Source organism: Octopus sinensis, linkage group LG30 (assembly GCF_006345805.1).
Source record: "Octopus sinensis linkage group LG30, ASM634580v1, whole genome shotgun sequence".
NCBI lineage: Eukaryota > Metazoa > Mollusca > Cephalopoda > Octopoda > Octopodidae > Octopus > Octopus sinensis.
Genome location: NC_043026.1, coordinates 12,362,082 through 12,388,308, shown reverse-complemented (window position 1 = coordinate 12,388,308; position 26,227 = coordinate 12,362,082). Strand labels below are relative to the sequence as shown.

Genomic DNA, 26,227 nt, shown 5'->3' with positions numbered 1-26,227 from the left:
TTTTCAATCTTTTTGCTGGAACAGAACCCCAAGGAAACATTCCACTGGCTCGGGGAGCCCCTGTGCAATAATTTAATAGTCTTATGCACACATATCTGCACAGGAGAATTAAAAATTACTGCCGATTTTAGCAGTTTTGTAACTTCTTGCGGAACCCCTGGACTGTACTGGCGGAACCCTGGTTGAAAACCACTGGTCTATTGTAATCAGAAAAGGAAAAATATGGAAAATGAATTATATAATAAGAAAGTTAAGTGTAAATCGCAGCCTCAAGGGATTAATTTTATTGATGAGAGATCAAAAGATATAGAAAGACCATCACACCACTGTGATATCTGTAAAAAGTCTTTCTCTCGGAAAGGTAACCTTACAGTACACATACGTATTCACACAGGAGAGAGGACGTTTTGCTGTTTTGTAACTTCTTGCGGAACCCCTGGACTGTACTGGCGGAACCCTGCTTGAAAACCACTGGTCTACAAGGAGAAACTTTAACATATGGACCATGAAAAGAATTCATGAAAATCTGCAGCCTTTAATGAGCTTCCTTACTGAAATTCATTCATCAAATGCAGATCAAGCCCACTGCATGGTACCTTGAGTAAGTGTCTTGGGCTGACCAAAGCTTTGTGAGTGGACATGGTAGGCAGAAACTGAAAAAGGCCCACAGTGTTCCCCACCTCTGCTTAACAACCAGCGTTGATGTGTTTACGACCCCATAACTTAGCGGTTTTGGAGAAAAAAACTGATAGAATAAGTACCTATTTCTTTATTACCCACAAGGGGCTAAAACACAGAGAGGACAAACAAGGACTGACAAAGGGATTAAGTTGATTATATCAACCCCAGTGCATAACTGGTACTTAATTTATCGACCCCGAAAGGATGAAAGGCAAAGTTGACCTCGGTGGAATTTGAACTCAGAATTTAACGGCAGACGAAATACCTATTTCTTTATTACCCACAAGGGGCTAAACACAAAGGGGACAAACAAGGACAGACATAGGTATTAAGTCGATTGCATCGACCCCAGTGCGTAACTGGTACTTAATTTATCGACCCCGAAAGGATGAAAGGCAAAGTCGAACTCAGAACGTAACAGCAGCAGACAAAATACCTATTTCTTTACTACCCACAAGGGGCTAAACAGAGGGGACAAACAAGGACAGGCATAGGTATTAAGTCGATTACATCGACCCCAGTGCATAACTGGTACTTAATTTATCGACCCCGAAAGGATGAAAGGCAAAGTCGACCTCGGCGGAATTTGAACTCAGAACGTAACGGCAGACGAAATACTGCTAAGCATTTCGCCCGGTGTGCTCACGTTTCTGCCAGCTCGCCACAGATAGAATAAGTACCTAGGCTTAACAAAAACAAAGTACTGGGATCGTTTCTTTCGAATACAAATTCTTCAAGGCAGTGCCCCAGCATGGCCGCAGTCTAATGACTTGAAACAACAGATAAAAAAGCTAGAAAATAAAATATTGTGTACCATAATAGGATTTTTATATTTTGCATCTTATATACATTTTGTCATGTATCTTGTGTATAATCTTTTTCTTTTATATTCGGTATATATAAAATGAAGGAAATGATTTTTGTTCTGGTTTAGATTTATATAATTTTATTATTTGTTTCATGCCCTTCCTAACGCCAACCACTCCGTGAGTGAAGCTAGTGTTAGGATCATAAATTGTGACTAAGGTTTGGTGGTATATTTTAAAGAAAAACTTATGAAAACAAGACATTTATACAACAGAGCCAGAGCCGGTTTTGGCCGGGTTAGTATCAAAAGGGTTAAACCATGTTTGTGTTCTCCCAGTCAACAGCCTTATCATTACTGGTCCTTTAAACTCTTGTTTTTTGGTGGGAGGAGTAATTCGACTACATCGACCCCAGTGTATAACTGGTACTTATATCATCAATCCCAAAAGGATCAAAAGCGAAATTGACCTCCGTGGAATTTGAACTCAGAACGTAAGGACAAAGGAAATGCCACTAATTAATTTACCCAGTGAGCTAACGATTCTGCCAGCACACCACCTTAGTAGTAATAATAATAGTTTGAAATTTTGGCAGAAGATCATTAATCTCAAGGGAGGAACCAAGTCGATTACACCCCCCCACACACACACACACCACCACCACCACCACCACCACCAGTGTTCCACTGGTACTTATTTTATCAATGCCAAAAGGATGAAAGGCAAAGTTGACCTCCACAGAATTTGAACTCAGTGCCAGCCTCACCTGGCCTCCGTGCCGGTGGCATGTAAAAAGCACCATCCGACCGTGGCTGTTTGACATCCTCCCCTGGCACCTGTGCTGGTGGCACGTAAAAAGCACCCACTACACTCACGGAGTGGTTGGCGTTAGGAAGGGCATCCAGCTGTAGAAACACTGCCAGATCAGACTGTAGCCTGGTGCAGCCTTCTGGCTTCACAGACCCCAGTTGAACCGTCCAACCCATGCTAGCATGGAAAGCGGACGCTAAACAATGATGATGATGATGATGATGAACATGGGCCTCACAGAGGTAAGGGACAAGTTGGTGAAGCATGATCTTCAAATGTTGGGCCTCATGAAGGTGATAATAAATAAGCAAGACTTAGTGTTATACTGTGCTTGAGAAGTCTCATGAAACCAAGTGAAACCGTAGTCATGGCCGTTGCCAGTATCAGGTAAATGGCACCTGGGAAATTGTAGTTGTGGCTGTTATTGGTGTCATATAAATGACACTGTGTCAGTGGCATGTAAAACAGCATCCATTATACTCTTGGAGTGGTTGGCATTAGGAAGGATCCAGCTGTAGAAACCATGCTAAATCAGACTGGAACCTGGTACAGCTCTCCAGCTTATCAAACTGTCTAACCCAGTGCTTTTCAAACTTTTTGCTGGAGCAGAACCCCAAGGAAACATTCCACTGGCTCGGGGAACCCCTGTGCAATAATTTAATAGTCTTTTGCACACATATCTGCACAGGAGAATTAAAAAGTACTGCCGATTTTAGCAGTTTTGTAACTTCTTGCGGAACCCCTGGACTGGACTGGGGAAACCCTGGTTGAAAACCACTGAGTTAGACACTAGTTAGACACTAGTTAGACCAGTGCTTTTCAACCTTTTTGCTGGAGTGGAACCCCAAGGAAACATTCCTCTGGCTCAAGGAACCCCTGTGCAATAATTTAATAGTCTTATGCACACATATCTGCACAGGAGAATTAAAAATTACTGCTGATTTTAGCAGTTTTGTAACTTCTTGCGGAACCCCTGGACTGTACTGGCGGAACCCTAGGGTTCCACGGAACCCTGGTTGAAAACCATTGAGTTAGACACAGTCAGTTAGACCAGTGCTTTTCAAACTTTTTGCTGGAGCGGAACCCCAAGGAAACATTCCACTGGCTCGAGGAACCCCTGTGCAATAATTTAATAGTCTTATGCACACATATCTGCACAGGAGAATTAAAAATTACTGCCAATTTTAGCAGTTTTGTAACTTCTTGCGGAACCCCTAGACTGTACTGGCGGAACCCTGGTTGAAAACTAACTGGTCTAACCCATGTCAGCATGGAAAGTGGATGTTAAATGATGATGATGAACTTCTAACTAAAACTTGTAATGACACAACCATAAAGTACAGAATTCACAAACTTCCTCAATGCAAGATAAAAGTTGCACATTTCTCCAAAGTGATTTTCAATGTTATTTTGAATATAATTTGCTGATATTTGATACTTGACATGGCTTATGGCCATATCATACTGCATACATTGGTTCTCTTCCGATCACCAAAGTTAAGGAATGCCAAGCCTAATTAGTACTTAAATGGGGTCTGCTTGGAAAACATACATGCTGTAAGAATCTCACTTTATGCTAGCTTCAGCTGTGCACATACTGAAATTAGAACAATAAAGAAGATAACAGTTTGTCAATAAACCATACCTGGCACGTAAAAAGCACCCACTACACTCACGGAGTGGTTGGCGTTAGGAAGGGCATCCAGCCGTAGAAACACTGCCAGATTTGACTGGGCCTGATGAAGCCTGCTGGCTTCACAGACCCCAGTTGAACCGTCCAACCCATGCTAGCATGGAAAACGGACGCTAAACGATGATGATGATGATGATGATGATGACCTTAAGTGAGGATAAAGATTACCTCTCAAGATAGATTTCTCAATCTCAGGGAAAGGCTATGTAGCTCAGAAATTTATTTCCAATGATGTGGTTTTAGGTTCAATCCCAGTGAACGGTACCTTGGGCAAGTGTCTTCTTCTATAGCTGTGGGCTGACCTTTTGAGTGGATTTGAGTGGTTGATGGAAATTGAAAGAAGCATGTATATATGTGTGTACCCTTGTCTTAACATCATGGGGTGCTTGTAAATGAGCATCACCATCATACAAGCAATATTGTTTGTGGAGGCGCAATGGCCCAGTGGTTAGGGCAGCGGACTCGCGGTCATAGGATCGCGGTTTCGATTCCCAGACCGGGCGTTGTGAGTGTTTATTGAGCGAAAATACCTAAAAGCTCCACGAGGCTCCGGCAGGGGGTGGTGGTCATCCCTGCCGTACTCTTTCACCACAACTTTCTCTCACTCTTACTTCCTGTTTCTGTTATACCTGTATTTCAAAGGGCCGGCCTTGTCACTCTCTGTGTCACGCTGAATATCCCCAAGAACTACGTTATGGGTACACGTGTCTGTGAAGTGCTCAGCCACTTACATGTTAATTTCACGAGCAGGCTGTTCCGTTGATTCGGATCAACCGGAACCCTCGTCGTCGTAACCGACGGAGTGCTTCCACCATTGTTTGTTTCCAGTCTTCTGTTATAAACATGTAAGACTATGGAAATATTGATTTCAAATTTTAGCACAATGTCAGCAATTTCAGGTGTTGGGGTAGGTGAATTACACCAATCCCAGTACTTGACTAGTACAGGTATATTTGCGAATAGGTCTCACCCTTAATTTGAGGTTGTCAAAGTAGGTATTTGCAGTTGACTTGCAGATAGGTTGCACTATAATCTGGGAAGTTACATGGCCCTATTTAAAATAAATATAACTAATATTTGTTAAATATTATCAAATACTCTCTCTCTCTTTTACTCTTTTACTTGTTTCAGTCATTTGACTGCGGCCATCCTGGAGCACCACCTTTAGTCGAGAAAATCGACCCCGGGACTTATTCTTTGTAAGCCCAGTACTTATTCTATCGGTCTCTTTTTGCCGAACCGCTAAGTGGCGGGGACGTAAACACACCAGCATCGGTTGTCAAGCGATGGTGGGGGGACAAACACAGACACACAAACATATACACACACATACATATATACAACAGGCTTCTTTCAGTTTCCGTCTACCAAATCCACTCACAAGGCTTTTTGTTGGCCTGAGGCTATAGCAGAAGACACTTGCCCAAGATGCCACACAGTGGGACTGAACCCGGAACCATGTGGTTGGTAAGCAAGCTACTTTATTTTATATAATTTGCCATTTAGGCATTTGGTAAGCAAGCTACTTACCACACAGCCACTCCTGCGCCTTTATTTCAAAACTTCACTTAAAAATATTAAAATATTTTCACAATTATTAAAATTTTAAAACTAAAAATCGGAGTGAATCGATGCTGTCAAAAAGACCATCATGCAAATTTTCGTTTTCCCAAAAGTGTTTCCATAACAACTTCAAAACTGAAAAGCCCAGGCCTCATCATCATTGTTCAACCGTGGTCGAGACAATTGAATTTACTGTGTTACGCCAGACTTCACACTCCATCATAGCATTACAGAGGTCCTGTTGCTGGATGCCTGTATCCCTGGAGATTACATCAGGGTAGGAGAGTGTGCGCCCTCTGGTATTGCGAGTAGATGGCTTCCAGAGGAGAAGAGTAGAAATTGCCTCGTTTTCAGCTCTACAACAATGTCCAGCAAACTGGACTCTTCTACCTTTCACAAGAGATGATATGTATGTATGTATATATATATATCATCATCATTGTTCGACCATGGTCGAGACGATGGAATTTACTATGCTACACCAGACTTCATGCTCCATCATAGCATTACAGAGGTCCTGTTGCTGGATGCCTGTATCCCTGGAGATTACATCAGGGTAGGAGAGTGTGCGCCCTCTTGTATCGCGAGCAGATGGCTTCCAGAGGAGAAGAGGAGAAATTGCCTCATTTTCAGCTCAGCAACAATGCCCAGCAAACTGGACTCTTCTACCTTTCACAAGAGATTATACAGGTGGTAGTTTCCCATATATTTGTACTTGTACTAAGGGATGGTCAAGTCCAGGGTACATGCCTGGACTACTGATACGCCAATCTACAAATTCCTGTGATGTCGAGTGGATAAGTTGCATCTTGGTTTTTCTTGAAATTTTTGGTAAAAAAAGTGTGATCTATCTGTGAGTATATATGGTACTTATTTTATTGGTCATGAAAGGTGAAGCTGACCTCTGCAGAATTTGAACCCAGAATGTACAGACAGATGAAATGCTGCCAAGCATACTAATGATTCTGCCAGTTCACCACCTTAGACTATGGAAATATTAACTTGCTTAGAAACAGGTGTTAAGACATCCAACCATCGATAACTTGCCTCAACAAATTTTGTCTCACCATGCAAGCTGGGAAAAGAGGTATTAAATGATGATGATGTAAATATGTGATACACAGTATTAAAAAAAAAAAAAACCTTTTTGTGTGTGACATTTTGTTGTTTATGATATCTAGAAGACAATTGCAGCGTTGAAGGTGTTTGTAAGCCATTTAAGAAATACACAAAAGCCGTTCGATTCACTTCAACATTTAAGTTTAATTTGTCAAAACATTTTCGTCGCTTTAAGACCGCGACCTGTTCACTGACAAAAATCCGTGCTGAATCGAACGGCTTTTGTGTGTTTCTTAAATGGCTTACAAACACCTTCCACGCTGCAATTGTTTTCGTTTCAGCACACGATCTCAGATCAAATCACTTGCTATGCAAGTACATCTCCGTGATATCTAGAAGAACTGGGCAAAACAAATTAAGGAAGACATGAAGTCACAGCACCTCAACATCAAGCATGCTAAGACCAGTGCTATGAATGGAAAGCATGGAATAACATCACCACGGGAGTCCGTCATCCAATGGCACCCACAGCAACGTATTGGTTGAGAGGACAGCCTCCCACTCTGGTCCCCGGCTAGGGATTTTACTTTACTTGCTTAGAACTAACAACACTACAATTTAGAAACTGCATATAAGACATTAGAAGGTGCATAGCGCAGTGGTTAGAGTGTCAGGCTCACAATCATGAGGTAGTGAATTCGATTCCCAGACCAGGCTCTGTGTTGTGTTCTTGAGCAAGAATACTTACAAAAATATGCTAAGTATTACAGAATATCGTTACAACTGTGTCAGAAATGGAAGCTTTTCCGTTTGAACAGAGTCCGATTTCTCTATGTTCAACATAGTTTTTAATTGCTAATTTAGAATATTACATTTATTTCTGACAGAAATTAATAACAGGAAAAAAGTTACGAACCACGAAACACAAAAATCAAAAAAATTATAGGATTTATTACGCCAGGAAAGACAACTCTCACGAATTTACTTTCACTATTCATACATGCCTATATATATATATATATATATATATATATATATATAAGGCCTGTGATATGCAGGACACTGACTGGGAGAACAATGCCTGTTATCGCCACAGATGGAGGAAGCAGGTTAAGGAGGGAATCGACACTTTTGAGAGAGCACGTATCCAGCATGAAGAACTTTAAGCGAGCTGCGCGAAAGCGCAAGGCTCGTACAGTGAATGGGGAAAGCTTGGTCAGCAATGTTTGCAGTCGTGTATGCTTGTCAAGAGCAGGGCTCATTAGCCACCAACGGAGCCGCAAATGCAAAATATAAGTTAGTCCTAGAGCGCACAATGTTCCTGAAGGTCGGCAATGGTCTTCCTCGGTCACAAGTGGACGGCCATGATCATATATATATATATATATATATATATATATAATATATATATATATATATATATATATATATATATATATATATATAGGCCTGTGATATGCAGGACACTGACTGGGAGAACAATGCCTGTTATCGCCACAGATGGAGGAAGCAGGTTAAGGAGGGAATCGACACTTTTGAGAGAGCACGTATCCAGCATGAAGAACTTTAAGCGAGCTGCGCGAAAGCGCAAGGCTCGTACAGTGAATGGGGAAAGCTTGGTCAGCAATGTTTGCAGTCGTGTATGCTTGTCAAGAGCAGGGCTCATTAGCCACCAACGGAGCCGCAAATGCAAAATATAAGTTAGTCCTAGAGCGCACAATGTTCCTGAAGGTCGGCAATGGTCTTCCTCGGTCACAAGTGGACGGCCATGATCATATATATATATATATATATATATATATATATATATATTATATATATATATATATATATATATATTATATATATATATGTGTATATATATATATATATATATATATACGACTTACTTTCAGGTGTCTTTTACACCAGGGGCATAGAGAATATATTCTCTTACGCCTAAAAACCGCAGCTGACTCACGAACTAACACATACCTTGTGTATGTGTGTTCGATTTTGTTCCGAGTTGCTTCTAATTCATATTTGAATATATATATATATATATACCCACAAGGGGCTAAAGACAGAGGGGACAAACAAGGACAGACAAAGGGATTAAGTCGATTACATCGACCCAGTGCGTAACTGGTACTTAATTTATCAACCCCGAAAGGATGAAAGGCAAAGTCGACCTCGGCGGAATTTGAACTCAGAACGTAACGACAGACGAAATACCTATTTCTTTACTACCCACAAGGGTCTAAACACAGAGGGGACAAACAAGGACAGACACACGGATTAAGTCGATTACATCGACCCTAGTTCGAAACTGGTACTTAATTTATCGACCCCGAAAGGATGAAAAGCAATGTCGACCTCGACGGAATTTGAACTCAGAACGTAACGACAGACAAAATACCTATTTCTCTACTACCCACAAGGGTCTAAACACAGAGGGGACAAACAAGGACAGACACACGGATTAAGTCGATTACATCGACCCTAGTTCGAAACTGGTACTTAATTTATCGACCTCGAAAGGATGAAAGGCAAAGTCGACCTCGGCGGAATTTGAACTCAGAACGTAGCGACAGACGAAATACCTATTTCTTTACTACCCACAAGGGTCTAAACACAGAGGGGACAAACAAGGACAGACAAACGGATTAAGTCGATTATATCGACTCCAGTGCGTAAGGATGAAAGGCAAAGTCGACCTCGGCGGAATTTGAACTCAGAACGTAACGTCAGACAAAATACCTATTTCTTTATTACCCACAAGGGGCTAAACACAGAGGGGACAAACAAGGACAGACATAGGTATTAAGTCGATTATATCGACCCCAGTGCGTAACTGGTACTTATTTTATCGACCCCGAAAGGATGAAAGGCAAAGTCGACCTCGACGGAATTTGAACTCAGAACGTAACGACAGACAAAATACCTATTTCTCTACTACCCACAAGGGTCTAAACACAGAGGGGACAAACAAGGACAGACACACGGATTAAGTCGATTACATCGACCCTAGTTCGAAACTGGTACTTAATTTATCGACCTCGAAAGGATGAAGGCAAAGTCGACCTCGGCGGAATTTGAACTCAGAACGTAGCGACAGACGAAATACCTATTTCTTTACTACCACAAGGGTCTAAAAACAGAGGGGACAAACAAGGACAGACAAACGGATTAAGTCGATTATATCGACTCCAGTGCGTAAGGATGAAAGGCAAAGTCGACCTCGGCGGAATTTGAACTCAGAACGTAACGTCAGACAAAATACCTATTTCTTTATTACCCACAAGGAGCTAAACACAGAGGGGACAAACAAGGACAGACATAGGTATTAAGTCGATTATATCGACCCCAGTGCGTAACTGGTACTTATTTTATCGACCCCGAAAGGATGAAAGGCAAAGTCGACCTCGGCGGAATTTGAACTCACAACGTAACGCAGACGAAACACCGCTAAGCATTTCGCCCGGCGTGCTAACGTTTCTGCCAGCTCGCCACCTTGTATATTTGAATATATATAGTCGCTCAAAACATATCGTAGTTCGTTATGTGGTTAGAGTAGTTGGAGTTACTACATTCTCTAAGGCATCAATATATATTTCTTTATTGCCCACAAGGGGCTAAACATAGAGGGGACAAACAAAGACAGACAAAGCGATTAAGTCAACTACATCGACCCCAGTGCGCAACTGGTACTTTATTTATCGACCCCGAAAGGATGAAAGGCAAAGTCGACCTCGGCGGTGTTTGAACCCAGAACGTAACGACAGACGACTAAGGCATCAATATAGCAGCGATGTCATCATAGCAACACTTTTGGAGACATGTGACATTAATGCTTGGTTGTTATTGGTTGAAATCGAAAGAGGAAATGACGTCACAGGAGGGAGACAGAAGCTGCGCATGGGTCAGAGAAGCATTGTTATTTGGCGATTGTGGCGAGTTTGCAAGTTCGAGTCTCGTCTCTGGCGCCCTTTTGTCCCTTGGACCCAGAATCTGTTTGAATTAAGCGGAGGTGCTGCCCCTGTTCGTTTGTTTTTGTCGGGAGCGACTGAAACAGAAAGTCATTATCCCAAGTAAGGTCAGGATAATTGATAATTCACCAATTTTCCATCACAGGTTTTTTTTTCGGTGACTAACAGATCGTGTCAGGGGGGAAGGGAAGGACTCGGTAACGAAACAAGGATTGCTCTTCGATGGCGGTACGACTAGCGAACAGTGGTCCCCGGTGCGCGCGCACGCGCGCATCCGCGCTAGCTAGTCGTGACTAGTCGATCCTTACTTTGCGTTTTTTTGCGTGTTACTCTTTTACTCTCTTTTACTTGTTTCAGTCATTTGACTGCGACCATGCTGGAGCACCGCCTTCTAGTCGAGTAAATCGACCCCAGGACTTATTCTAACAGTCTCGGCCATGCTGGAGCACCGCCTTTAGTCGAACAAATCGACCCCAGGACCTATTCTTTGTAAGCCTAGTACTTATTCTATCGGTCTCTTTTACTTGTTTCAGTCATTTGACTGTGGCCATGCTGGAGCACCGCCGTTAGTCGAGCAAATCGACCCCAGGACTTATTCTATTAGTCTCTTTTGCTGAACCGCTAAGTCACGGGGACGTAAACACACCACCATCGGTTGTCAAGCAATGGTGGTGGTGGGAGGGGGCAAACACAGACACACAAACATATACACACATACATATATATATACATATATACTTTGTTTAAAAAATTATTTATTTTGTGTTTTATTTACTTTGTTTAACAAAAAGTATTTACTTTGTGTAAAAAAATTATTTATTTTGAGTTTTATTGACTTTGCATGAGCTTATTTTAACGGGTATTACTAGCGAACAGTGGTCCCGGTGCGCGCACTCGCACATCCGCGCTAGCTAGCTAGTCGTAAGTAGTCGGTCCTACAACGACTTTCTAACCCTTTTACTTTGTTCGAAAAATATTATTTAATTTTCTTTGATATGTATTCAGCCTTGAAATACAAACATACGCGCGAGTCGTTGTAGGATCGACTACTTACGACTGGCTAGCGCGAGTGCGCGCACCGGGACCACTGTTCGCTAGTAAGTACCTTTGATGGCGAGGTGAATGTGGTCGCATGGTTGAAGAAGGTGAGACTGTTAGCGATGCTGCATTGAGTGCAAAATGGAATTAGATTCATGGTATCGTTGTATATAGAAGGCAATGCATTGATTTTATTTTAAGAAACAAAAAATGAGTGTGATTAGTGTAGCTGCAAAATGATTCGGTGTTTATATCTGAAAAGACAAAATTTTACATCAAGATTTAATAATGCGTAATTATGTAAAACCTTCCATGTTAAAGGAATTAAATTGAAATTAAATCATTAAACGTCTCGGCAAAACTACAGATGTGCCCCTCTCCGACTTTTTTAAAAAATGGATATTTTTAAAAAATGGATATTTTTTAGTAAAAAATATTTTGGGGAGATACAATTTAGATATAATGTAGATTAGATTTTATATCAGAATTTGTTGAGAAAAATTGTTTTTCGGGGTGGGATGGAGCGGGGGCTAGTTTCGGATGATTCACATACCTCGATTTATTAGGTTGTCCCTAAAGTTCGTAAACACTTGCGAAAATTGAATTTTTACTCGCCAAGTACTAACAAAAACAACAAAAATTATTCCTCAAAATAAAGACCATTATTTTCCAAGACTTTCTACGAAATTTTGGGACAACCTCATAACCTTCTGAAAGCTGGACATTTTTTTAAATAGAAGGTTCGTCAGTATAAACCTTTTATTGTATATATTATGATTATGTCGCAGTTTTATGTGTAAAAACAATTGGGTGGGGGGTCGGATGATTCATACACTTCGATTTTGTTCTTGCGTTTTAATAAGCTGTGTGACTTATCCTCCCCCCCACCATGTATTTTATTTATTTTTTTCATGTTTTTGTAATCTACAAAATTGTAATCAACACCAGGTGAAATGGATTTATTGAAAAATCCTTTCTAAAAATGAAATACTCTTCTTACTCTTTTACTTGTTTCAGTCATTTGACTGCGGCCATGCTGGAGCACCGCCTTTAATCGAGCAACTCGACCCCGGGACTTATTCTTTTTGTAAGCCCAGTACTTATTCTATCGGTCTCTTTTTGCCGAACCGCTAAGTAACGGGGACATAAACACACTAGCATCGGTTGTCAAGCAATGCTAGGGGGACAAACACAGCAGTCACAAACACGCACGCATATATATATATATATATATATATATATATATATATATATATATATATATATATATATATATATATATATACACACACACACACATATATACGATGGGTTTATTTCAGTTTCCGTCTATCAAATCCATTCACAAGGCTTTGGTCGGCCCAGTGCTATAGTAGAAGACACTTGCCCAAGGTGCCACGCAGTGGGACTGAACCCAGAACCACGTGTTTGGTAGACAAGCTACTTACCACACAGCCACTCCTGTGCATTTTTTTCATGTTAAATTCGATGTAGTTGTAATCTACACCAGGTGAAATGGATTTATTGAATGTCCATTTTTTTTAGAAAGGTATGAGGAAACAAAGTCGGGTGAGGGTGGGGCGTAACTGCAGCTCTGCCGCCGCCTCAGTATGTGGTGTATGAGTAAGATTCAGAACGTTTATTTAAATTTACGGATCTTTTCCGTTAGAACGGCAGTTTTTAACATAATTTCCACGTAACTAAACACTTTTAAACTTCGTATACTGGTAGAATGTGTTTATAAAACATCTTTTTCTCTTGGTTTTATTGAGAAAATTCTATAGTTTGTAAGATATCTGTTGTTTTTTTCTTCAATTTCTGCAATTTCAGCCAATCAATGACCGTCTATTGAGGTAAAAAAAAACATTCTGTACCGTATGAAAATGTCCCTCGTTTAAGAAACAGATTCGGTTTATTTACATTTGTGAAGAGAAAAAAAAGATACCCTTCCCCCTAACCCTGACCCTAAAACAGATTGAAATGCAATAGATCGATACTTGGGTCATAATTATGGGTGACAATTTCATATGACACCGCTAGAAAAAACTGCCGTTCAAACCGAAAAGATCCAAATATACTTCCACCTTACACAAAACACGAGGCTTGTGTGCACTGCCACCAACGGTAAAGCTTATCCACTTACACCTCGTTCAACTTCTTTTTTCATTAATCCGTTGTCTGACATTTGCTTTAATCTCCATTATTTATTGATTCTGTTTGTCAGAAGTGATAAACTATTAGAGCTCAGCTTGCTCATTCCAGTAAGGCCGTGTTTTTGTTTTGTTTTATATATATATGCGCAGAAGTGGCTGTGTGGTAAGTAGCTTGCTTACCAACCACATTGTTCCGGGTTCAGTCCCACTGCGTGGCATCTTGGGCAAGTGTCTTCTACTGTAGCCTCAAATATCACATCACCTTAGGTATGATGTTCACAGAAGAAGGCAATTATTTGAATAAATACAAAACCAAAGACTAAATTATTACAATTTGAAGAAATATAAAATAACTGATAGAAAGATTTTGTGATACAATCATCTAATTTTGAACTAATATAGGCATAGGAGTGGCTTTGTGGTAAGTAGCTTGCTTACCAACCATATGGTTCCGGGTTCAGTCCCACTGCGTGGCACCTTGGACAAGTATCTTCTACTGTAGCCTCCTGCCGACCAAAGCCTTGTGAGTGGATTTGGTAGACGGAAACTGAAAGAAGCCCGTCGTATATATGTATATATATATATATGTGTGTGTTTGTGTGTCTGTTTGTCCTACCAACATCGCTTCACAACCGATGCTGGTGTTTCTGCGTCCCCGTAACTTAGTGGTTCGGCAAAAGAGAACTGATAGAATAAGTACTAGGCTTACAAAAGAATAAGTCTCGGGTTCGAGTTGCTCGACTAAAGGTGGTGCTCCAGCATGGCCGCAGTCAAATGACTGAAACAAGTAAAAGAGACCGATAGAATCAGTACTTGGCTTACAAAGAATAAGTCCTGGGGTCGATTTGCTCGACTAAAAGGCGGTGCTCCAGCATGGCCGCAGTCAAATGACTGAAACAAGTAAAAGAGACCGATAGAATCAGTACTAGGCTTACAAAGAATAAGTCCTGGGGTCGATTTGCTCGACTAAAAGGCGGTGCTCCAGCATGGCCGCAGTCAAATGACTGAAACAAGTAAAAGAGAGAGTATATATATATAAATAAAGCAACAACTGTATTGGGGAGGAAATTGTATCGTTTCTCAACAGTTTGATAACCGAACTATCAAACTGTTTTGCACCTGCCATTGCAAGATTCCAAATTGAGGGATCCTGGTTTTATAATGCATGTAGCTGCAGTCAAGGTTGTATTGTGTTCAGATAAGAGTTTGTGTCTATAGAAGGTAAAAAGAGAGAAAATAGAAAGCTTCTGACAATGTGGAAAGTTTAATAAGGCACATCTTCAGAAGAAAAGGCGCAGGTGTGGCTGTGTGGTAAGTAGCTTGTTTACCAACCACATGGTTCCGGGTTCAATCCCACTGCGTGGCACCTTGGGCAAGTGTCTTCTACTATAGCCTCGGGCCGACCAAAGCCTTGTGAGTGGATTTGGTAGACGGAAACGGAAAGAAGCCTGTCGTATATATGTATATATATATATATGTGTGTGTGTGTGTTTGTGTGTCTGTGTTTGTCCCCCTAGCATTGCTTGACAACCAATGCTGGGGTGTTTATGTCCCCCGTTACTTAGCGGTTTGGCAAAAGAGACCAATAGAATAAGTACTGGGCTTACAAAAGAATAAGCTCCGGGGATCGAGTTGCTCGATTAAAGGCGGTGCTCCAGCATGGCTGCAGTCAAATGACTGAAACAAGTAAAAGAGAAGTATATATGTATATATATATAATGTGTGTTTGTGTTTGTCCCCCTAGCATTGCTTGACAACCAATGCTGGGGTGTTTATGTCCCCGTTACTTAGCGGTTCGGCAAAAGAGAACCGATAGAATAAGTACTGGGCTTACAAAAGAATAAGTCCCGGGATCGAGTTGCTCGATTAAAGGCGGTGCTCCAGCATGGCCGCAGTCAAATGACTGAAACAAGTAAAAGGGTAAAGAGTTATATGAGTCCAGACTATTTTTCTTCTGAAGCTGGGCCCTTGCACGTGAAATATAAAGGGTTCATTAAACTTTCCACTTTGTTAGAAGCTTTCTATTTTCTCTCTTTTTACCTTCTTCGATATTAAAATGCCTCAAGCGAACTACAACACTTTTTTTTACATCTATGGTTTATCATTATAGAAATGTAATATTTCTGCTGTTTGATTTCAATTTTCTTTTAATATCCTCTATAGTATATGTCTTTCTGTTATTTCAGAATATCTTGGATTACATTGAAGTTCACAGTGTCGTCATATACTGAGATTACAGTTTGAGATATGCAAAGCAAAGATTTCAGAATTGAAGTACAAAAACTACAAACCCATCCAAACGTCATGATGAATGAAATGTGTGGGAACACTGCAGAATGGAATATGCCATCTCAAAGGATTGAATTCACGGATGAGCGTCCAAAAGATACAGGAAAAACATACCACTGTGATATCTGTAAAAAGTCATTTTCTCGAAGGGGGAACCTCACAACTCACAGACGCATTCACACAGGAGAGAAACCGTATGATTGTGACGTCTGTGGTAAATCATTCTCGAAAAGTAATAATTTATCTAGTCACAAACGCATTCATACAGGGGAGAAACCGTATCAGTGTGATGTCTGTTACAAATCATTTTCTAAGGGAAGTAATTTAACAGAACACAAACATATTCATACAGGAGAGAGACCATATCACTGTGATATCTGTGGTAAATCATTCTCCAAAGTTGGTGACTTGGCTACACACACTCGCATTCATACTGGAGTGAAGCCATATCAGTGTGATGACTGTGGCAAATCGTTCTCCAAAAGTGATAACTTGACTAATCACAAACGAATTCATACAGGAGAGAAGCCATATCCATGTGATGTCTGCGGGAAATCATTCTCAAAAATAAGCAACTTAACTGAACACAGACATATTCATACGGGAGAGAAACCATATCACTGTGATATTTGTGATAAATCATTTTCTAAAAGTAGTAACTTAACTAGTCACAAACGTATTCACACAGGTGAGAAGCCATATCATTGTGAAATCTGTGGTAAATCATTTTCCAAAGGATGTAACCTAACTAAACACAAACTTATTCACAATTACACATGTATTTAATCATTCAGAAAAGAACTGCCAGTTATCCCCTTTGGTGACACAACTTACCTTTGTAATGTTTTTTAATAAAAAGTTATTCTTTTCAGAATATTCATGCATATTCTTCCATTTAACATATAATAATAATAATAATAATAATAATAATGAAATTATTGTATACAGTGCTCAGGTGCACCACAACTTGTCAAAAAGTGCGTATAAAGTATATGCAGTAATGTACAAATGTCTGGGAAGTGAACAGTGTATGAGTCAGATACATGCTTGTGTGTGTATGGAGGGGAGAAAATCAGGTGTAGTGTTGGCGAATCTCAGGAAGCATGGAAGTTTTGAAGGATGCAATGCTCCGACAATTAACAACTGATGCCGGCAGTTTGTTCCATGCTCCAGCAACTCTTAGCATGAAAAAATGTTTCTGAAAGTCATGGGAGCTGTGCTGTTTTCTGATTTTGTAAACATGTCCACGGGTGTTAGACAGGTGGAGTTTGAAAAGGGGCTCAGAGTTATTGTTAATAAGATGGTTAATAATTTCATGGGTGTCTGCATATGCAGTAATGTACAAATGTCTGGGAAGTGAACAGTGTATGAATCAGATACAAGCTTGTGTGTGTATGGATGGGAGAAAATCAGGTGGAGTGTCGGCGAATCTCAGGAAGCATGGAAGTTTTGAAGGATGCAGTGCTCCGACAACTAACAACTGATGCCGAAATCAGGTGTAGTGTCGGCGAATCTCGGGAAGCATGGAAGTTTTGAAGGATGCAGTGCTCCGACAACTAACAACTGATGCCGAAATCAGGTGTAGTGTCGGCGAATCTCGGGAAGCATGGAAGTTTTGAAGGATGCAGTGCTCCGACAACTAACAACTGATGCCGAAATCAGGTGTAGTGTCGGCGAATCTCAGGAAGCATGGAAGTTTTGAAGGATGCAGTGCTCCGGCAACTAACAACTGATGCCGAAATCAGGTGTAGTGTCGGCGAATCTCAGGAAGCATGGAAGTTTTGAAGGATGCAGTGCTCCAACAACTAACAACTGATGCCGGCAGTCTGTTTCAGAATAAATAAAGAAAAAAAAAGTCATTGATTTATTTGACCCTGTGGGTAATTAAATGACTAATGATTTCTCAGAGGTTGATAATGTATACACACTCTGAATTGAAATGTTACATCATACTAGACTAGGATGTGTATATAAAATACAGGTATAGCTATGTGGTAAGAAGTTTGCTTGGTTGGCATGGTTTCTGTGGCTGGATGCCTTTCCGAATGCCAGCCACCCCAAGAGTGTAATGGGTGCTTTTTATACTGGTAGTGGTGGTGTGTGTATTTGTAAGTTTATGAAAAGCTGAAGGTTAAAAGTAAATATTTTAGTTTTATTTTTACATGCTTGGATGTATATATACATACACACATATATTCATAGATGTACATATATATACATAGGCGCAGGAGTGGCTGTGTGGTAAGTAGCTTGCTAACCAACCACATGGTTCCGGGTTCAGTCCCACTGCGTGGCATCTTGGGCAAGTGTCTTCTGCTATAGCCTCGGTCCGACCAAAGCCTTGTGAGTGGATTTGGTAGACGGAAACTGAAAGAAGCCTGTCGTATATATGTATATATGTATATGTATATGTGTGTGTATGTGTTTGTCCCCCTAGCATTGCTTGACAACCGATGCTGGTGTGTTTACGTCCCCGACACTTAGCGGTTCGGCAAAAGAGACCGATAGAATAAGTACTGGGCTTACAAAGAATAAGTCCCAGGGTCGATTTGCTCGACTAAAAGGTGGTGCTCCAGCATGGCCACAGTCAAATGACTGAAACAAGTAAAAGAGAGAGAGAGAGTATGTACTATATATGTGTATGTGTGTGTTTACAAAATATAATTATGCATAATTTGCATATATTACATTATCTGTGTAGGCGCAGGATTGGCTGTAAGGTAAGTATCTTGCTTACCAACCACATGGTTCTGGGTTCAGTCCCACTGCATGGCACCTTGGGCAAGTTTCTTCTGCTATAGCCTCAGGCTGACCGAAGCCTTGTGAGTGGATTTGGTAGATGGAAACTGAAAGAAGCATGTCGTATATATGTATATATATATATATATATATATACATGTATGTGCATGTCTGTTTGTCCCCCCAAAAGTCCTGGGATCAATTTGCTCGACTAAAGGTGGTGCTCTAGCACGGCCACGGTCAAATGACTGAAACAAGTAAAAGAGTAAAGATTTAAATATAAGTATATTTTTATCTTACAAGCAAATTAACTAGTTAGAAAATCTCTCTAATAGACAAAAGCAGTAACTATATCAAGAAGTGATGCTTATTACCACTCAAGCATGACTGTTCTGTAGGAACTGACATTACTGCTATTTTCAACCCCAGGAGGATGTCTCCTCCAGATGGTTATTTGATGATATCTGCTCCCGATCTATATTGCAAGCAGAGGAGTGAACCCCTACCATCTTTGTGTCTGAACCTACCTAGACATATTAAGAATAGATATCTTATACTTAGATGGTGCAGGAGTGGCTGTGTGGTAAGTAGCTTGCTAACCAACCACATGGTTCTGGGTTCAGTCCCACTGCATGGCATCTTGGGCAAGTGTCTTCTACTATAGCCCCGGGCCGACCGATGCCTTGTGAGTGGATTTGGTAGACGGAAACTGAAAGAAGCCTGTCGTATATATGTATATATATATATATGTATATATGTGTGTGTGTGTGTGGGATTGTATGTCTGTGTTTGTCCCCCTAGCATTGTTTGACAACCGATGCTGATGTGTTTATGTCCCCGTCACTTAGCGGTTCGGCAAAAGAGACCGATAGAATAAGTACTGGGCTTACAAAGAATAAGTCCCGGGGTCGATTTGTTTGACTAAAGGCGGTGCCCCAGCATGGCCGCAGTCAAATGACTGAAACAAGTAAAAGAGTAAAAGAGATGGCAGCGTCATATGAAAATGTCCCTGTTACATATTATATATTCGTTTAAGAAACAGATGGGGTATGTTTACATTTCTGAAGAAAAAAAGATACCCTTCCCCCCACCCCTAACCTTAACCCTAACCCTAAAACAGATTGAAATGCAATAGATCGATACTAGGGTTGTAATTATGGGTGGACACTAAAGAGAGAACGGTTTTGTTATCCAGCTCTGTTTACGAGTGACCCCTCAGTTCATGGTCACAGGGTATCTTTTTTCTCATAAAAAACAGGGACATTTTCATATGACGCCGCCATAAAATGTTGCGACAGAAATTGAATTCATCTCAATAGACGTCATTGATTAGTTGCAAATGCCGAAATGCAAGAAATTAAACAACAAATATGTTACAAACTACAGAATGTTTTTTACCTCAATAGACGTCATTGATTGGTTGAAATTGCAGAAATTGAAGAAAAAAACAAATATCTTACAAACTACAGAATTTTCTCAAGAAAGCCAAGAGAAAAAGATGTTTTATAAACACATCCTACCAGTATACGAAGTTTTAAAGTGTTTAGTTACGTGGATTCACATTTTTGAACGAAATTTATGGCAATAGAATGTTACTGTTGAATACTAGGTCAGCTTTGTCGGGTAGATGTGAGAAAAAGCATTCTAACTGCAACTATTCCGTGTTCTGTGTCTGGGACTACGCAGTCGAAAGTTTCTTTCACTTTTTTGTTTATGCAGCAGGGACGGGGATTCAATCTGCTATCTCTAACAAGTCAAGCGACCACATAGATAAAATCTTTATTATGATCAAACTGATCGTACATAGACAAGGACATACAAAACAAAGGCGTAACTTCGGTATAGGTACCGGAAGTACCGGATACATTAGGATCGCCCCCTAACCCCCCCATATATATATATATAAAAAAGTGTTTATATGGGGGGGGGGGTAGGGTTAGGGGGGCGATCCTTCGGTATAGGTACACACGTGACTTTGTTTACATTTCTGAAGATAAGAGAAACCCTTTTCTCCCACCCCTAACCCTAACCCACCATATATATATAAAAAAAAAACAAACACTTTCTTGAAATATATCCGGTACTTATACCGAAGTTACGCCGGGTTAGGGTTAGGGGTGGGAGAAAAGGGTTACTGTTATTTTCAGAAATGTAAACAAAGCCACTTACGGTACCTATACCGAAGGATCGCCCAAAAATGTTAAAAGCGACCACTTTGATATGTAATAGTTATTATACTGAATGATATTTTCGATCTATCATTGGCTTTAAAGAACTGAAGGAATGAACTGAATCTAACTATGTCAGGGATTTTTTACTCCTTTCACCGGTGTCATTAGAGCAGGGGAAAATTGTTAAGGACACCGCTCGACTTTGTTCAACTCATCTAATTAACGTCTTGTAATTAATTATCTCATAAGGAAGGTGGATGCTTGTGGATAAAGTAAAACAACCTACACGATTCAGGGTCGGTGTTTCATTAACTCCACGATTAAATATTTCATTTTATCACAAAATAGGTTACATCGTTTAATTGGATTTTAACCCTCGGCAAATGAACAAATTGCTATCCCGACAATTATAGACTTTTTGTTGACCCCTCAAATCGAAACCTTAAAAAAAAAAAATCATAAAAATTGGGCACGTTTCCACTTTATCGGCCCACATATTACATACATGCGTACATAGATGTCTACATTTTCGGTCCTACTTAAGAAGAGCGGTCCCGGTGCGCGCAGTCGCGCATCCGCGCTAGCTAGCCACGACTAGCCGATCCTTACTTTGTGTTTTTGTGTGTTATTTACTTTGTGTAAAAAAATATTTATTTTGTGTTTTATTTACTTTGCTACGGTAGTCGTTTTAAGATCGACTAGTCACGACTAGCTAGCACGGATGCGCGCATCGGGACCACAGTTCGCTAGTAGTACCTACATTTTCTTTCATCGATATTGCTCTTGCAGAAATCTCTTTTGTGTGTTTTTCTTTTCTTCCCTACCTCATGTCAGTATCATTGAGAGACGATCCAGTCTACAACAAACATTCTACTAGTGTGTAGAATATATATGCCTTGCATATTCTCTTCACGTTTAAACTGTCTCAAGATATCAAACAGGACTCTGGATCATAAGACATTATTTAGGCGATCCTTCGGTATAGGTACACACATGACTTTGTTTACATTTCTGAAGATAACAGAAACCCTTTTCTCCCACCCCTAACCCTAACACAAACCCTAACCCCCCATATAAAAAAAAAACAAAAAAACACTTTCTTGAAATGTATCCGCTACTTATACCGAAGTTACGCCGAAAAATAAGACATTAATTTTTACACTTAAGATTCGTCTCAATAAGCGAGTGTAATATCTGATCGGCGGACTTTCGGAATGGCCATCACACCATGAAGAAGGAAAAGAACATTGACTTGGGTAGTTGTTTCCACCCGTGAAAGAATTGTTTTGCGCACAAATTTTTCTCTACATTTTTGTCCCATAATTCTGTGCCCTTTTCTGATTTTGGCGCTCCTTCGGTATAGGTACACACGTGACTGTGTTTACATTTCTGAAGATAACAGAAACCCTTTTCTCCCACCCCTAACCCTAACACAAACCCTAACCCACCATATATATAAAAAAACAAAAAAACACTAACTTGGAGAGGACCTACTTGGCGGTAAGAGAAAAAAAAAAAGGCGATCCTTCGGTATAGGAACATTTCTGAAGATAACAGAAACCCTTTTCTCCCACCCTTAACCCCCCCATATATATAAAAAAAAACAACAACACTTCCTTGAAATGTCTCCGGTACTTATACCAGTACATATACCGAAGGTTCGCTCATAAGAGATTTATCTTCAGATATTTTTCAGACTTCAAAAACTCTTTGAGAATTAGTATGGAAGTTGTTAATCACTTAGATGCACGGACAGACAGCGGCGAGAAACCTTTATGTAGGGAAACATTCATTAAGCAAAGATCGTTGCATGGAAATATTGCTGAATATCGCTGTGAGATTTGTAGGAAAACATTCTCTTCGGAGCACGAAGTATTTCGGCATAGAGAAATACACTGCCGGGAAAAACCCTTCAACTGTGGAATTTGCGGAAAATCTTTTGTCTACAGCAGCGACCTAACGAAGCACAAACGGATTCACTCTGGAGAAAAACCTTATCACTGTGAGATGTGCGGCAAATGTTTTGTCTCCAACAGCGAATTGAGAAAGCATAAAAGGATTCACTCTGGTGAAAAACCTTTCCGCTGTGAAACGTGCGGAAAATCTTTCGTCTATAATAGTGACTTGACGAAGCACAAGCGGATTCACACGGGGGAAAAACCTTATCGTTGCGAAATATGTGATAAAGCATTTTCTATTAATTCTAGTCTTGTTATCCACGTCCGTACGCACACCGGAGAAAAACCGTTCCCTTGTAAGATATGTGAGAAGTCTTTCGTCTCCCATGGCGACTTAACAAAACACAACAAAATTCACACTGGCGAGAAAACATTTCGCTGCAAAATCTGCGACAAAGCTTTCGTCTATAACAGTGATTTGAAAAAGCACGGGAGAATTCACTCCGGGGAAAAACCTTATCGCTGCGAAATCTGCGGTAAGGCCTTCTCTGATAATTCTAGCTTTGTTGTCCACGGGCGTACTCATACCGGAGAAAAACCGTTTCGTTGCGAGATATGCGGTAAAGCGTACGTTAATAATTCACATCTTCTGGTTCACAAACGAATCCACACCGGTGAAAAGCCGTACCGTTGCGAAATCTGTGGCAAGTCCTTCTCGAATAATTCTAATTTTGCAGTTCACAGAAGAATCCATACGGGAGAAAAGCCTTATGATTGTAAGACGTGCGGGAAAGCTTTTGTGACTAACAGTCTCTTAAAGACACATGGAGTAATACATGTGGGAGAAAAACCCTTCGACTGTAAAACGTGTGGGAAACAATTTGTTTCTAATCGGGATTTGAACAGACACAAACGGACCCATACTGGGGAGAAACCATTCCATTGTGAAATCTGTGGCAAATCGTTCTCTCTCAATTCAAGTCTTACCATCCACAAGCGTAGCCATACTGGAGAAAGACCGTATCGTTGTGACATATGTGAGAGATCTTTTATCACGAATAGTGTCTTAAAAAGGCACAAGCGAATCCATACTGGAGGAAAACCTTGTGAGACATAAGAAATTCTCTTAGAAATCTATAACTAACTAGCACTATGACCTGGCAACGCCGGGTTATAATGCTAGTGCATGCATATACAGCTGCGTGCGTGCACACATACACGTGAGTACTGTCCAAATCTCCGACCAATCACATACAGCTCGCTGGCATTCAATTGGTGTATCAAGTTTCGGGCATTTTGATTGGGTTTTGGATAGAAAATTCACAAAAAAGTCACTTTCTATTGATTTTTTTAATGGTTTTGCGGGCAGACTGGGGAAATGTAAAGATGTGCACGACCACCCTTGGACGGTTTTGAATGACCATAGAAAGTGCGAGCCCTCTAACTGAAAAATTGTGGATTTGTATAAAGGACACACCCACAGACATTTTGCCATTTATATATAGAGAGATTTGCGGGGTGACTGGAGAAATGTAAGGATGTGCACAATCACCCTTGGACGGTTTTGAATGACCATAGAAAGTGCGAGCTCTATAACTGAAAAATTGTGGATTTGTATAAAGGACACACCCACAGACATTTTGCCATTTATATATAGAGAGATTTGTGGGGTGACTGGAGAAATGTAAAGATGTGCACGACCACCCTTGGACGGTTTTGAATGACCATAGAAAGTATGAGCCCTCTAACTGAAAAATTGTGGATTTGTATAAAGGACACACACACACAGACATTTTGCCATTATATATAGATCAGTGCTTTTCAAACTTTTTGCTGAAGCAGAACCCCAAGGAAACATTCCACTGGCTCGAGGAACCCCTGTGCAATAATTTAATTGCCTTATGCACACATATCTGCACAGGAGAATTAAAAGTTACTGCCGATTTTAGCATTTTTGTAACTTCTTGTGGAACCCCTGGACTGTACTGGCGGAATCCTAAGGTTCCACGGAACCCTGGTTGAAAACCACTGATATAGAGAGATGCCCACCATCAAGTACATAGTGAACATTTATCATAGTCAAATGTGTTGGAATTAGTTCTCATTAAATTCTCATCTTGTAGTCAACAAATGTACTGTTATTGGAGAGAAACCCTTTCTCTAAACAACTTGTAGTTGTAGAATAACTACACACAGGGCAGGCAAAAAACCCCCAAAACAACAAAAAACATAAACTATTCCCTATACATTTTTTTCCCCTCTTAATCTGTTCTGTTGTGGTAAACAACATTCTATGCTGTATGAATATGTCCCTCGTTTAAGAAACAGATTGGGTTCATTTACATTTCTGAAGAAAAAAAATGATACCCTTCCACCCACCCCTAACCCTAAAATAGATTGCAATGCAATAGATCGATACTAGGGTCATAATTATGGGTGACAATTTTATATGACACCGCTAGAGGGACATATTCATACAGCACAGAATGTTTTTTGCCTCAATAGACGTCATTGATTGGTTGAAATTGCATAAATTGAAGAAAAAAAAACAAAACAACAATTATCTTACAAACTGTAGAATTTTCTCAATGAAGCCAAGAGAAAAAGATGTTTTATGTAACAGATTCTACCAGTATACGAAGTTTAAAACTTTTTAGTTACCTAGAAATTATGTTACAAAGTGCCATTCAAAATGAAAAGATCCTGTTTTCACCTCAATATAGATGTCATTGATTGGCTGAAATTGCAGAAATTGAAGAAAAAAAACAACAAATATCTTACAAACTATAGAATAAAGCCAAGAGAAAAAGGTGTTTTATAAACACATTCTACCAGTATACAAAGTTTAAAACTTTTTAGTTACGTGGAAATTATTTTTAAAAACTGCCGGTCAAACCGAAAAGATCCCAAATATCTTACAAACTATAGAATTTTCTCAATAAAACCAAGAGAAAAAGATTGTTTTATTAACACATTCTACCAGTATAGGAAGTTTAAAAGTGTTTAGTTACATGGAAATTATTTTTAAAAACTGCCGGTCAAACCGAAAAGATCCCAAATATCTTACAAACTATAGAATTTTCTCAATAAAACCAAGAGAAAAAGATTGTTTTATTAACACATTCTACCAGTATAGGAAGTTTAAAAGTGTTTAGTTACATGGAAATTATTTTTAAAAACTGCCGGTCAAACCGAAAAGATCCCAAATATCTTACAAACTATAGAATTTTCTCAATAAAACCAAGAGAAAAAGATGTTTTATTAACACATTCTACCAGTATAGGAAGTTTAAAAGTGTTTAGTTACATGGAAATTATTTTTAAAAACTGCCGGTCAAACCGAAAAGATCCCAAATATCT

At 40.0% G+C, this 26,227-nt stretch overlaps 2 protein-coding genes across 6 annotated transcripts in view; both read left to right on the top strand.

Annotated features, from left to right (window-relative positions):
• LOC115226626 (zinc finger protein 239-like) overlaps positions 1-26,227 on the top strand; it is a 44,620-nt gene that overhangs the window by 7,765 nt on the left and 10,628 nt on the right. For 2 of the 4 annotated variants that reach the window (XM_029797639.2, XM_036515334.1), the window contains exon 3: positions 16,546-16,936. In XM_029797639.2, the coding sequence (XP_029653499.2) occupies positions 16,546-16,846 (301 nt within the window). In that variant the 3' untranslated portion in view covers positions 16,847-16,936. Of the gene's footprint in view, positions 1-16,545; positions 16,937-26,227 lie in introns of those variants that run through there. The other 2 variants (XM_036515335.1, XM_036515336.1) reach the window with 2 other exon arrangements.
• On the top strand, positions 21,638-25,077 carry LOC115226453 (zinc finger protein 665-like). Of its 2 annotated transcripts, XM_029797450.2 has the most exons (3): positions 21,638-21,920; positions 22,635-24,015; positions 24,910-25,077. In XM_029797450.2, exons 1-2 carry the CDS (start codon positions 21,862-21,864, stop codon positions 23,983-23,985), a joined length of 1,410 nt encoding a protein of 469 aa, XP_029653310.2. In that variant the 5' UTR covers positions 21,638-21,861; the 3' UTR covers positions 23,986-24,015; positions 24,910-25,077. The 2 variants fall into 2 exon arrangements, with proteins under 2 accessions (XP_029653310.2, XP_036371226.1); XM_036515333.1 differs by lacking the exon at positions 21,638-21,920 and having other exon boundaries at positions 22,500-24,015.